This window comes from Tiliqua scincoides, chromosome 5 (genome assembly GCF_035046505.1).
Source record: "Tiliqua scincoides isolate rTilSci1 chromosome 5, rTilSci1.hap2, whole genome shotgun sequence".
Classification (NCBI taxonomy): Eukaryota; Metazoa; Chordata; class Lepidosauria; order Squamata; family Scincidae; genus Tiliqua; species Tiliqua scincoides.
This window is the reverse complement of record NC_089825.1, coordinates 100760983-100774131: the sequence shown is the minus strand read 5'-3', so window position 1 is coordinate 100774131 and position 13149 is coordinate 100760983. Positions and strand designations below refer to the sequence as shown.

Here is a 13149-nt window from a genome sequence, read left to right as displayed (position 1 = left end):
TAGGAGGCAGTGTCCGGCTGCCTCCCAGGAGTGCTCCTGGGTGCCCCTGCTCTGCCTCTGAGGGTGTCCCTCGGGGCGGAGCAGAAATGGTGCACGCCCCCTCCAACTTCGGAGGGGACACACGCCGCTTCCTGGCTGGGTTGCCCTGCTCCACTGCTGAGGGCATCCCTCAGGGGCAGAGCGGAAGCAGCGTGCACCCCCTCCGACTTCTCTGAGCTTACAAGCTGCCGAACTCTCCCCCTCCAAGCTTACAAGCTGCGCGGAAGTCTCCACTGACAGCAATTAGAGCCCAGGAATGCCACTGACAGCAATTAAAAGACATAGAATACATAAAAATATAAAATTATAAAATACAATTAAAAAATAAGTAATAAAACAGAAAGGCCAGGAGCAATAAAATGAGCAGTATAAAAGCAGTTATTAAAAAAGTTATTAAAAAGCAGCCATCATGTTCTCTATCAATCAAACGCTTTATGAAATTAGAAAGTCTTCAGGCCTCGCCGGAAAGTGAACAAAGAAGGAGCTGTTCAAACCTCAAAGGGATCAGATTGAGATCAGGTGCGTTTCTGGGTGGGGTAGGGAGTGGGGAGGGAGGTGGAATGGGGTTGGGATCAGTGACAGTTGCATGTGGTACTATTCAGATTCCTACAAAACTTTGTCACCTTCCAACAGGGAAAGCCTCATGTCCAGCACTGGGAATCATCAAGTCTGACCTGGCTATTTTGCTGGCATATATTTGAGCAACTCTGTGCCATGCCTTCTGGCCTGAACTGGAGTTCAGAATCCCGCAGAGCAGTCCCACCCTCCCCGCCCCAGTTCCTCCCCATCCCACTCACTCCCACCCTTGTTCCTCCCTCTCCCACAACCCAGAGGCTGCACCATCACTTCGCAGCTGCACTTACCCCCAGTCTCAGTATGCCCTTCTGCCAGCACTGGCCCAGAGCCTGACTGGCACAGGCCCAGCGCCAGCACTCCCTACTCACCAAGTGCCATAAACGTGCTTTATGGCACCCACCACCGGTCATAGGGCTCAGTGCCACTGAAGGACCTCTCTAGGATTGGGCCCTAGAACCCCTTGTGGTGATGCAGTGGCACCAGTCTGGGCTACACTACATCACACAGAGGTTTTCAGGTGCTGGAGGTCTCCACTCCCAGCAGCCACCATGAGTCAACTCAGACCTGAGCCAGCTATATCACTGGTGCAAGTCTGAGTCGATCCCTGCAGGAAGATCAGGCCTGAGAGGGGGAGCGGCGCACATCAAAACTTAACCCCCTTCTGCCCACCCCTTCCCATCTCCTCCCCATTCTGCCCTCCCCCTGCCTTGTCAAACTCCCTTCCACCCTCCTCCCATTCCAGCTGGAAAAACTTCCTTGTTGAAACTTTGAGAACCATTGTCAGTAGCACTGCACAGTGCTGGTCCAAATGCATCAGTGATCTAAATCAGTATATGGCAACCTCATATATGCAATCATATGCCCATTTACACTACAATGAATCCTATTAAATCCAATAGGACTTATTTCTGCATATATATGCATATAATTCAATTGCAAATCATTAACAGGCCAATCCTATCCCCTGTTTACATTGGTAAAACTCATGTTCCACTGTAGTAAGTGGTGCAGCACAGTCATAAACGGTATAAAGTCCTCAAGCATGAAGAAGCCAGCAATGGAAATGGCTGTTGGCTCCCCATGCATAACAATGCCCCAACTGGGCTGGCCCTGAGCAGGTAAGGTGACAACTTGGGAGAACCATGGGCAGTTTAAGACAGGGAGTGGGCTGAAGTGGGGGTTGATTTGAGGGCAGGAGAGGAAGAGAGGGGAGTCATGCACTTGGACAGAGCCAATTCCATTTTCGTGACCCAGTCCTGCCCCTTCCGTTCCTTAGATCTACATCAGTTTGTAATATGTCCAAGGACATCCATTGGCATATGTCCATATGTGACACACGTCTGAAAAGATCCATTGGTGATTGGGCAGCTTACCTGGAGGTAAGTACACAGCATTTTTACATACCTCTGGCAGTCTGATGGCACTCTCCTCCTACCACAGCATAGAGTGTGTGCCATTTTTGGTGAGGCTGTGTTGGTGCTGGTGGGCACACATAGGATTTCTAGAAATACAGACATGTCATATGCTTTGCATTGAAGCAGAGAGCCAGTATGCCTCTTGCAGTGCTATATTTAGGCTACAAACCTATACATACTAAGGGCCAAATCCCCTAGGGGCTGGGGAGAATTGGACCCTAACATGGGAGTAAGCATTTCCTAGAACATAGTGGGACTTTCTTCTGAGTAACCATACATAGTATTTGCTGTTACAGTCTAGCAAAAGGCCCTTGTGCTGCTTCGGAGGGCATCCTTAAATTCCTGATTCCTCAGGCAGTAGATGACTGGATTAAGAAGTGGTGTTACAACTATGTAAATAACAGACACCAGCTTGTTTGAGTTAAATGAGGCAAGAGCTTTTGGCCGGGCATAGATATAAAGGGAGGCAGCATAGAAAATAGTTACTACCATCAGGTGTGAGGCACAGGTGGAAAAGGCCTTCTGCTTTCCTTTGGTTGAAGGGATGCGAAGGACCGTGGAGATGATGCAGATATAAGAGGCAATGGTCACACTGAGTGGAATAACAAGAATGAGTAAGGCAAGAAGGAAGTCAATGAGCTCAGTCATTGACATATCAGTGCAGGCCAAGTTGAGAAGTGGGGAGACATCGCAGAAGACGTGGTTGATTGAGTTAGGCTCACAATAGCTCAGGCGTGAGATGAAGAAGATCTTTGCTGAGGCTATGAGAAAGCCACTCATCCAGGAGCCCATTGCTAAGCGGATACAGAGGTCTTGGCTCATAATGACTGGATAGCGTAAGGGGTTGCAGATGGCAACATAGCGATCATAGGCCATCACAGCTAGAAGGACACACTCAGTGCATGCCAGGGCTAGGAAGAAGTACAGCTGGGCCATGCAACCTTTGAAAGAAATCTCTCTCTCCTTTGTTGCAAAGCCAGCCAGCATCTTAGGGATAGTGGCAGTGATGTACCAGATCTCCAGGAAAGAAAGGTTACCCAGAAAGAGGTACATTGGCTTATGAAGTTTGCTGTTCAGTCGGATTAGAAGAATGATGACCACATTCTCTGTTACTGTCAATAAATATAAAATCAAGAAGATTGTAAATAGTGACATCTGCATTGCAAGCCCTCCAGGAAAGCCTACTAGGATAAACACTTGTGTCCTGTTCTCGTGCATTTGAAATAGCATTCTGTCGCTGCAAAGCTGTAAGGTGTTTTCAAAGTATAGTTGCATGTGCATGCTTCATAGATAAATCAAATTCCACATTCCTTGAAGGTGCAACGTTTTGATTGCAGAAGTTCACAAAACCCTGACAAAGGCTAGGGAAGAATAATCATATCTGAATGAATTTCTGGAGCCCACAAGAGATGAGGGAGACATGAGAACATGAGTGGTACTAAAACAGAGTCCCACTGCTTGGTGAGACCATCTCACCAAACAGTCCCCCTGAACTCCCTGTACCAGTCAGCCCCTGCAAAATACACCCCACCCATTCACCGATGGGAAGATTGAGAGGAAGTTCCTGATTTCATTACCAGTACGGCCCAGTTTAAACTTCATCAAGCCAATGTTTGACTTCCTAGTTTAAATTAGGAATTACAAAAGCAATCAAGTCTTAACTGTAGCAGCAAACAATTTGTCAAGGACAAACTTGTAATTTTCACAAATGAATAACGCCATAGCAAACCCCAATGCAGTAGAATTGAGGTCCTGATGTTCCTACGTTTTGTGATTGAAAGGAAAAGAAAGGTTTTAAAAATGGATAAGTTTAGTAATAACTGGCTGCAAATTTGTCTCAAATTGTTGGAAAGAAGTGTAGCAAAGGTAAAACTTTATCTTTAGATTTTTAATTTCTACTGATTCAGGGAACAGTTCACATCCTGGTCCTATCTGTAATGCATGCAGCTGTTGCATCCAAACTGTGCAGTTTGTATGGAATTTTTTTCATTTAGTCCTACACAGGAAACAATAGTGTCTTAAATGTGCTTACTCAGAAGCAAACTCAGAAGCAATTCCAAATGTTTGCAGTTGGATTCACTCCCCAGTCTGATCCTATGTACTGGGATTGGATCCCACTCCCAGTACAATACTATGCATGTATGACCTCACAGGGCAATCCTATACACACTTTCCTGGGAGTAAGAACCAAGTCCTAGCCAACTTTCCAATTCTGGTGCAGCCATGCCAATGGGGTGTGCCCTGTATCCTATGGTGAGAGGGTAGTTATGGAGGCCACCACAAGGTAAAGGAACATCTGTTCCACTGTCTCAGAACTGCATTGCCTCTGCACTGATGCTGGAAATTTGGATAGGATTGGGCCCATAATCACATTGAACACAATGGGTCATACTTTGGAGTAGATACCCATAGGACAGGGTGACCAGATACAATGGAAGACAGAGTGCCTGTACCTTTAAACATGGTAAAGAAGAGGCAGTTTTGGCAGGTGCAGCTTTTAAAACCCTTCCATGTTATGCTGCAAAATCCCCCCTTCTTTACCATGGTTAAAGGTGCAGGCACTCTGTCCTCCATTGTATCTGGTCACCCTGCCCATAGGGTTGTTCTGTAAGTTCTATTGAGTTCAACAGAAATTATTCTTAGGTGAGTGTGCATACAATTTAAGCCTGAGAGCAATTTTTCCCCTTGTGACCTTATTCAATCCATCAAATTCAGGCTCCCCCACCCATTACAGTTTAATATAGAACAAGTTAAATATCTCACAAAGTGTATTCAGCACACAAAAATTCATAAGGTGAATATATATTAACCTGTTTAAATTGTGGGTATTTTTGAGACAGGGAACCATTTATTTGCATTTCCATGCTTTGTGAATTTTGTTTTTGATAGATAGATAGATAGATAGATAGATAGATAGATAGATAGATAGATAGATAGATAGATAGATAGATAGATAGATAGATAGATAACAAAAAATGCAAAGGTATTAAACAATATTTCCAATAGAAATTTCAGATAATATATATACACCTATGCTGCAAATCACAAAAGAGAGGAGCAACAGTACCCCTCATTTTCTGAAATTTTCAACCTCACTGTTAAAATTAAAATAATTGCCAATTATCCTCTCCCCCCCCCCCATTTTATTTTATCTATGTGTTAACATCTATTAAACCAGTGGTTCCCTAAAATTTAACACCAGAACCACTTTTAAAAATGAGACTCTATCTGTGACCCATCTAGCTTTATGAAAGTAAGAACAGTTTCAGGTCTCTGCTTTCATCCATTATAACTATGGGGGACGACGACGACGACAACTGGAGCATTTGTAGAACTCAATGTTCATTAGATCAGGACCATTCTGGTGCATTCCCCTCAGCCTGCCCTTTGAAGTGAACCAAGGCACATTCACTCACTTATGAGTAAATGACCATGTGCCTCTCTGTTTCAGTTTACATAGAGCTCAATACATTTTCCTTGTTAGCTTGCAGTTTGTCGTTTTCATGACCCACCAAATATCAGATCGTGACCCACTGGTGGGTCCCAATCTGCAGTTTGGGAAACACTGTATTAAACTATCAAAATTGAAAAGAACCTCATGCACACAGCAGCAAAATAGGAAGGGAGGGAAGGCTGTGCCTGGTGATCAGTCCCTGGTTTTTTTGTTGTTGTTTTTTTTAATAAAGGAAAACCAATATTTTAATAAAGAATTATAAAGTGGCAGTATCCTAAGAAAATGAGCTAGGAACTGCCACTGAAATCAATGAGATAGGTTAGCAATAAACAACTTAACTTCCAGAAATAATAGTTGCATTACTAAGGCTACAATTCTAACCACACTTTCCTGTGAGTAAGCTCTATTGAACAAAATAGGACTGACTTCTGAGTAGACCAGTTAGGATTGTGACCTAACTTTCATTAGATCCCATCCAATAAATATAATTGCCAACCAAAGCCCAAGCATAATGGATCAAAGCTCACTGTAGCCCATTTCATGCATACTTTGATTTGGAATTTTTCAACATTGCATGAGGCAGGGCAAAGTCTGAACTGAACTGAGAAAAAGAAGAATAGATACATTAGTCTACATTGCCCATATTTGTCACCCATGTTGACATAGATTACTTACAGAGCAGCATGACCACAAACTAATTTGCTTACCCTTCTGGAAAGCTATGTTGTGAAAACGTTGTGAAAGCTACATTGTGAAACGGGCAGCCAGTGACACAGATTACTTACTGAGCAGCATGACCACAAACTAATTTGCTTGCACTTCTAAGTTCTGAAAAGGGCAGCCAGTGAGTGAGTCAAATGAAGCACAGAACAAGGAACAGCTAGGTGACGCCAGAGATGCTGAAGAGCAAAGACAAGTCAGATGAGTCCCTTTCACAGTGCTGGACTGTTGTGCACAGAGGAAAGTGCACAGAGGAAAATGTGGAGATTCTTATATGCTGAGCAATTGGAAGTACCTTTGCCTGCCTGACTTTCCTAGTCAATCATACAGTGATAAGGGAATGTAAACATTCTTTGGCTCCATCTTCCTTCCTCCTTCCCTCAGGTCACCCCAGTTGGCACAGATCCAACTGCTCACTTTTAGAGCACACGTTGAGCATAATTCAGCTGACATGCTCTATTAGGTAGTCCTAAATTCTTGCGATTAAGCATTATGTATGATGCAATCTTATCAGGGCTGGCCAGCAGGGGAACGCACAGTCCGCTAACAGCTACTGCTGAAAAAGTGCTGTAAAGTGCTTTAAGGCAACATACTGTGTGCTAACGTCAACAGTGACTGCCAAATAGCAGCATTTTCAGGGGCCGCAGCACCTGGGATGGTGACTTTGTGACATCACATGACATTGTAATGCCACTTCTGGGTCCTCCTGAAGGAGGAGGGGGCTTCTTGATCCACTTCTCCCCCTTAGAATGTCCAAAAATCACTGTGGCCACCACTCAGTCGCTGTGAGTGTGCATGTGCTCCACCACTGTCCTAACTCAGGAAGTGGCTGGAGCACATGCTTGTGTACCCCTTTCCGGCCTGGCACCTGGGGCAGGCTGACCTCCTGCCCCACTGCTTGCTGTTCCACTACTGCCAAATACTGACTGTTGTTGCGTGTCACCAGTCAGATACTGTCATACTGCAATATCATTGAATGCTGCACACAGGTTATGAATATCAAGCATTCACAGAACACTCTAAGTACATCAGTCATAGTACATAGAACAGCATTCATAGAATACTCTGAGTACCCAATCAGAGGGTACATGAAGGGTACAGAGAGACAAATGAAGCACAGAACAAGGGACATCTAGGTGATGCCAGAGATGCTGAAGAGCAAAGACAAGCCAGATGAGTCCCGTTCATAGTGCTGGACTGTTGTGCGCAGAGGAAAGTTGGATTCCGTGTGGAGATTCTTATATGCTGAGCAATTGGAGGTACCGTTGCCTGTGTGACTTTCCAAGTCAATCAAACAGTGATAAGGGAATGTAAACATTCTGTGGCTCCATCCTCCTTCCTTCTTCCCTCAGGTCACCCCAGTTGGCACAGATCCAACTGCTCGCTTTTAGAGCACACTTTGAGCATAATTCAGCTGACATGCTCTTTTAGGTAGTCCTAAATTCTTGCAATTGAGTATTATGTAAGATGCAATCTTATCAGGGCTGGCTGGGAGGAGAACAGTCTGCTACCAGCTACTGCTGAAAAAGTGCTGTATAGTGCTTTAAGGCAATATACTGTGTGCTGACTATAACACTGACTGCCAACTAGCAGCATTTCCAAGGGCCGTAGCACCTGGAATGGTGATGTTGTGACAGCACATGTCATTGTAATGCTACTTCTGGGTCCTCCTGAAGGAGGAGGGGGCTTCTTGATCCCCTTCTCCCCCTTTGAATGTCCAAAAATCACTGTGGCCACCACTCAATCACTGTGAGTGTGCATGTGCTCCACCACTGTCCTAACTCAGTGTACCCCTTTCCGGCCTGGCACCTTGGGCAGGCTGACCTCCTGCCCCACTGCTTGCTGTGCCATCGCTACCAAGTACTGACTGTTGTATGTCACCAGTCAGATACTGTCATACTGCAAAATCATTGAAAGCTGCACGCAGGTTATGAATATCAAGCATTCACAGAACACTCTAAGTCAGTGTTTCTCAAACTGTGGGTCGGGACCCACTAGGTGGGTCGCGAGCCAATTTCAGGTGGGTCCCCATTCATTTCAATATTTTATTTTTAATATATTAGACTTGATGCTACCATGTTATGTGACTGCATTTGGGGAAATGTTACAGTCCTGTACTTTTAACAAGCTATTATGTATATTCCTTTAACATGATAGTCAATGGGACTTACTCCTGGGTAAGTGTGGGTAGGATTGCAGCCTAGGATTGTTAGAAATGTTTCTGCTTGATGATGTCACTGCCAGTCATGACATCACTTCCGGTGGGTCCTGACAAATTCTTATTCTAAAAAGTGGGTCCCAGTGTTAAATGTGTGAGAACCACTGCTCTAAGTGCATCAGTCATAGGACATAGAACAGCATTCATAGAATACTCTGAGTACCTAATCAGAGGGTAGTTACCCTCCAAATTCTCCAAAAAGGAATGGGGGGAGTTTATCATCTCTATTTTGGGCAAAAGTGTTTTCCACCCATTCTCCTGAGATCTGGAGGTGTGACACTATTGTTGAATGTTCTGCACCACCCTCCCCACCCCAGTTCCTCCCCATCCCACTCACCCCCACCCTTGTTCTGCCCGCTCCCGCAACCCAGAGGCTGCACCATCACTTGGCAGCTTCCCTTACCCCCAGCCTCAGTATGTCCTTCTGGCAGCGCTGCCCCAGTGCCTGCCTGGCACAGGCTCAGTGCCAGTGCTTCCTACTCACCAAGTGCTGTAAATGGCAAGTTTATGGCACCCAGCACAGGTGCTAGGGCTCAGTGCCAACAATGGGCCTCTTTAGGATTGGGCCCTAAAACCCCTTGTGGTGATGATACAAGGTAATTAAAGCAATTTATGCTACGCAATTAGAACAAATGATTTGTTTAAAACCTAATAGAGCAAGTGCTTGGCAGCTTGGAACCTTAAAATTCCACATCACTGTCTCTGCCTGAAGCAGGCCTGAAACGGCAGGCAGGCAGCTTTGCTGAAAATAGCAAGGTCTCAAGGAAGCTCTTGGCAGCATACCAAGGTATCCAGCAGAACAATACACACATTGTAAATAGGGAGGATGCTGGAACTTCCCATCTTGAAGCTCCCTGCATGTATGCCAAACTGAACAGAAGAGCAGTTTTAAAATCATAATTCTTTTAGGCTTCTTTAAACCAAAGAACAGTGTTATATACCTATGTTGAACACTGGGAGAGCTGTTTGGAAAGTAAAGTTTGGAAACCAAAGTTTCATAGAAATGTCAAAGAGATTACAATGTTTGCTTGCTTGCCAATAATTCTTCAATGCCTTAATAGTTATTGTCTCTAAAATGTAATCAACATATATATATATAAGGATGTAGTAGCATTAGAAGTGAGTTTTAACTGTTTGAAAGTTTAATAAAAGCATAGAAATACACAGAATAGTAAAAAGCTATTAGATTCTATTATTAGAAATGCTTAAGCCTCAAGTCTGAAAATGTAACTCATTGCAACCTTGGCAGAGGCAGATGTTTTGGCAAAAGCATTCGCTAAGCCTATATCTCTGTAAGACCTTGAGAACTCCAAGTCTTGCAGAATTTGAACAAGGGAGTTGCATCTCAGATAGACTTTTTGGCAGCAGCATACGGACAAAGCAAGAGGGAAAGCGCACGGACTTGCAACATTTTGGTGAGAGGCTTATCTGTTGGCAGGTGGAAATAGGATTTTCTAACAAACAAGGAGACAAACAGCTAGACAGAAGCAGATAACAAAAGCATCCAAAAGAGAGCCTTTTTCTGGTCTGCCACTGACAGAAGGAGCTGTAATTTGGTTAAAAAGTAAATGAGAAAAGGTTTCTTAAAAGAATTCCTTTTTTACAATAAGAGTTTAGTTTACTTTGTATTAAAGTATACCACTATACATCCCTTGAAAGGTACTCAAAGGTAACAGGTCACAAATAGAATCACAACATGGAATAGAGGCAAGTCCAGAGGACTTAGCTTAACAAAGGTTGGCAGAAAGCCCCACGGTGTCTGGTAAGAACAAAGAAGGAATGTAGAGAGAGAAACAGGTGGCTCTTACCAAGGCCATCTAAGTAAAGGATGCCAAGAAATAAGTACAAAGGACATGCCAAAAGGCCAGTTCTGAATAAAAATGAGGTTACAGTGCACTCTACTGGTACTTGAAAACAAAGTTTTCTATATGTTTAAATGTATAGTATTGCCTTATTTAAAACCTGTAACTTGAAGCTCACCAATCAAATGTCTGTAAGGCTATCTCTGGCCAATCCAGAGTAAGCCCCATCTATGATGTCAAACTCCAGCCAATGAAAAGTGTAAAACTCCTCAAAAAAAGGACCCAAAATGAAATATAAGGGTCAGGTTCAGATTGGAAAAAATTGCTCTCACTGCTTTGGACTGGAGCCCCTGAGATTCCTGTTGCCGGCAATGAAATAAAGCTTGCAGACGATCGCCACTCTTGCATACTGAGTCTTGCTTTTGAACCTTGCAACACCTTGCAACAGTGACATTTGTTCCCTTACCTCTGTACATAGGTGCTGAAAGGTTGGAGAGGATTGAAACCTAACATGGGAGAAAGCATTTCTTAGAACATAGTGGGACTTTCTTCTGAGTAACCATGCATAGTATTTGCTGTTACAGTCTAGAAAAAGGCCCTTGTGCTGCTTCGGAGGGCATCCTTAAATTCCTGATTCCTCAGGCAGTAGATGACTGGATTAAGAAGTGGTGTTACAACTATGTAAGTAACAGACACCAGCTTGTTAGAGTTAAAGGAGGCAAGGGCCTTTGGCCGGGCATAGATGTAAAGGGTGGCAGCATAGAAAATAGTTACTACCATCAGGTGTGAGGCACAGGTGGAAAAGGCCTTCTGCTTTCCTTTGGCTGAAGGGATGCGAAGGACCGTGGAGATGATGCAGATATAAGAGGCAATGGTCACACTGAGTGGACCAACAAGAATAAATAAGGCAAGAAGGAAGTCAGTGAGCTCAGTCAATGACATGTCAGTGCAGGCCAAGTTGAGAAGTGGGGAAACATCACAGAAGAAGTGGTTGATTGAGTTAGGCCCACAATAGCTCAGGTGTGAGATGAAGAAGACCTTTGCCATGGCTATGAGAAAGCCACTCATCCAGGAGCCCATTGCTAAGCGGATACAGAGTTCTTGGCTCATAATGACTGGATAGCGTAAGGGGTTGCAGATGGCAATGTAGCGATCGTAGGCCATCACAGCTAGAAGGACACACTCGGTGCATGCCAGGGCTAGGAAGAAGTACAGCTGGGCCATGCAACCTATGAAAGAGATCTCTCTCTCCTCTGCTGCAAAGCCAGCCAGCATCTTGGGGACAGTGGCAGAGACGTACCAGATCTCCAGGAAAGAAAGGTTACCCAGAAAGAGGTACATTGGCTTATGAAGTTTGCTGTTCAGTCGGATCAGTAGAATGACGACCACATTCTCCGTTACTGTCAATAAATATAAAATCAAGAAGATTGTAAATAGTGACATCTGCATTGCAAGCCCTCCAGGAAAGCCTATTAGGATAAACACTTGTGTCCTGTTCTTCTCATGCATTTGAAATAGCATTCTGTCGCTGCAAAGCTGTAAGATGTTTTCAAAGTATAGTTGCATATACATTCTTCAGAGATAAATCATATTCCACATTCCTTGATGGTGCAACGTTTTGATTGCAGAAGTTCACAAAACCCTGGGAAAGGCTGGGGAAGAATGATAATATCTGAATGAATTTCTAGAACCCACAAGAGATGAGGGAGACATTTGAATATGAGTGGTACTAAAACAAAATCCCACTGCTTGTTGAGACCATCTCACCAAGCAGTCCACATGAACTTTCTGTATCAGACAGCCCCTGCAAAATACACCCATGGGAAGATTGGGAGGAAGTTCCTCATTTCATTACCAGTACAGCCCAGTTTAAACTTCATCAAGCCAATGTTGGGCTTCCTAGTTTAAATTAGGAATTACAAAAGCAATCAAGTTTAACTGTGGCAGCAAACAATTTGTCAAGGACAACCTTATAATTTTCACAAATGAATAATGCCATAGCAAACCCCACTGCAGTAGAACTGAGGTCCTGATGTTTCTACATTTTGTGATTGAAAGGAACCCTGGTTTTAAAAATTGTCTCAAATTGTTGGAAAGAAGTGTAGCGAAGGTAAATCTTTAAATTTCTAATTTCTAGTGATTTAGGGAACAGTTCACATCCTGGTCCTATCTGTGATGGATGCAGCTGTTGCATCCAAACTGTGCAGTTTGTATGGATTTTTTTTTCTGTTTAGTCCTACACAGGATACAATAGTGTCTTACATGTGCTTACTCAGAAGCAAACTTAGAAGCAATTCCAAATATATGCAGTTAGATCCCAGTCTGATTCTATGTACTGGGATGGGATTTTACTCCCAGTACAATACTATGCATGTATACTCTGACCTCACAGTGCAATCCTATACACACTTTCCTGGGAGTAAGAACCAAGTCCAATCCAACTTTCCAATTCTGGTGCAGCCATGCCAATGGGGTGTGCCCTGTATCCTATGGTGAGAGGGTAGTTATGGAGGCCACCACAAGGTAAAGGAACATCTGTTCCACTGTCTCAGAGCTGCATTGCCTCTGCACTGGTGCTGGAAATTTGGATAGGATTGGGCCCATAATCACATTGAACACAATGGGTCATACTTTGGAGTAGATCCCCATAGGACAGGGTGACCAGATACAATGGAAGACAGAGTGCCTGTACCTTTAAACATGGTAAAGAAGAGGCAGTTTTGGCAGGTGCAGCTTTTAAAACCCTTCCATGTTATGCTGCAAAATTCCCCCTTCTTTACCATGGTTAAAGGTGCAGGCACTCTGTCCTCCATTGTATCTGGTCACCCTGCCCATAGGGTTTTTCTGTAAGTCCTATTGAGTTCAACAGAAATTATTCTTAGGTGAGTGTGCATACAATTGAAGCCTGAGAGCTATTTTCCCCCT

General features: G+C 44.0%; 2 protein-coding genes across 2 annotated transcripts; both read right to left on the bottom strand.

The window, feature by feature from the left end:
* Positions 1-2327: 2327 nt before the first annotated feature.
* On the bottom strand, positions 2328-3248 carry LOC136652629 (olfactory receptor 6B1-like). Its single transcript, XM_066629559.1, has one exon. It carries the CDS (start codon positions 3246-3248, stop codon positions 2328-2330), a length of 921 nt encoding a protein of 306 aa, XP_066485656.1.
* Positions 3249-10809: 7561 nt separating this feature from the next.
* Positions 10810-11733, bottom strand: LOC136652628 (olfactory receptor 6A2-like). Its single transcript, XM_066629557.1, has one exon. It carries the CDS (start codon positions 11731-11733, stop codon positions 10810-10812), a length of 924 nt encoding a protein of 307 aa, XP_066485654.1.
* Positions 11734-13149: the final 1416 nt, after the last annotated feature.

What these genes read in the sequence shown, in the direction of transcription:
- LOC136652629 (XM_066629559.1), bottom strand. Translation starts at nt 3,248, where the DNA reads ATGCACGAGAACAGGACACAAGTGTTTATCCTAGTAGGCTTTCCTGGA.
- LOC136652628 (XM_066629557.1), bottom strand. Translation starts at nt 11,733, where the DNA reads ATGCATGAGAAGAACAGGACACAAGTGTTTATCCTAATAGGCTTTCCT.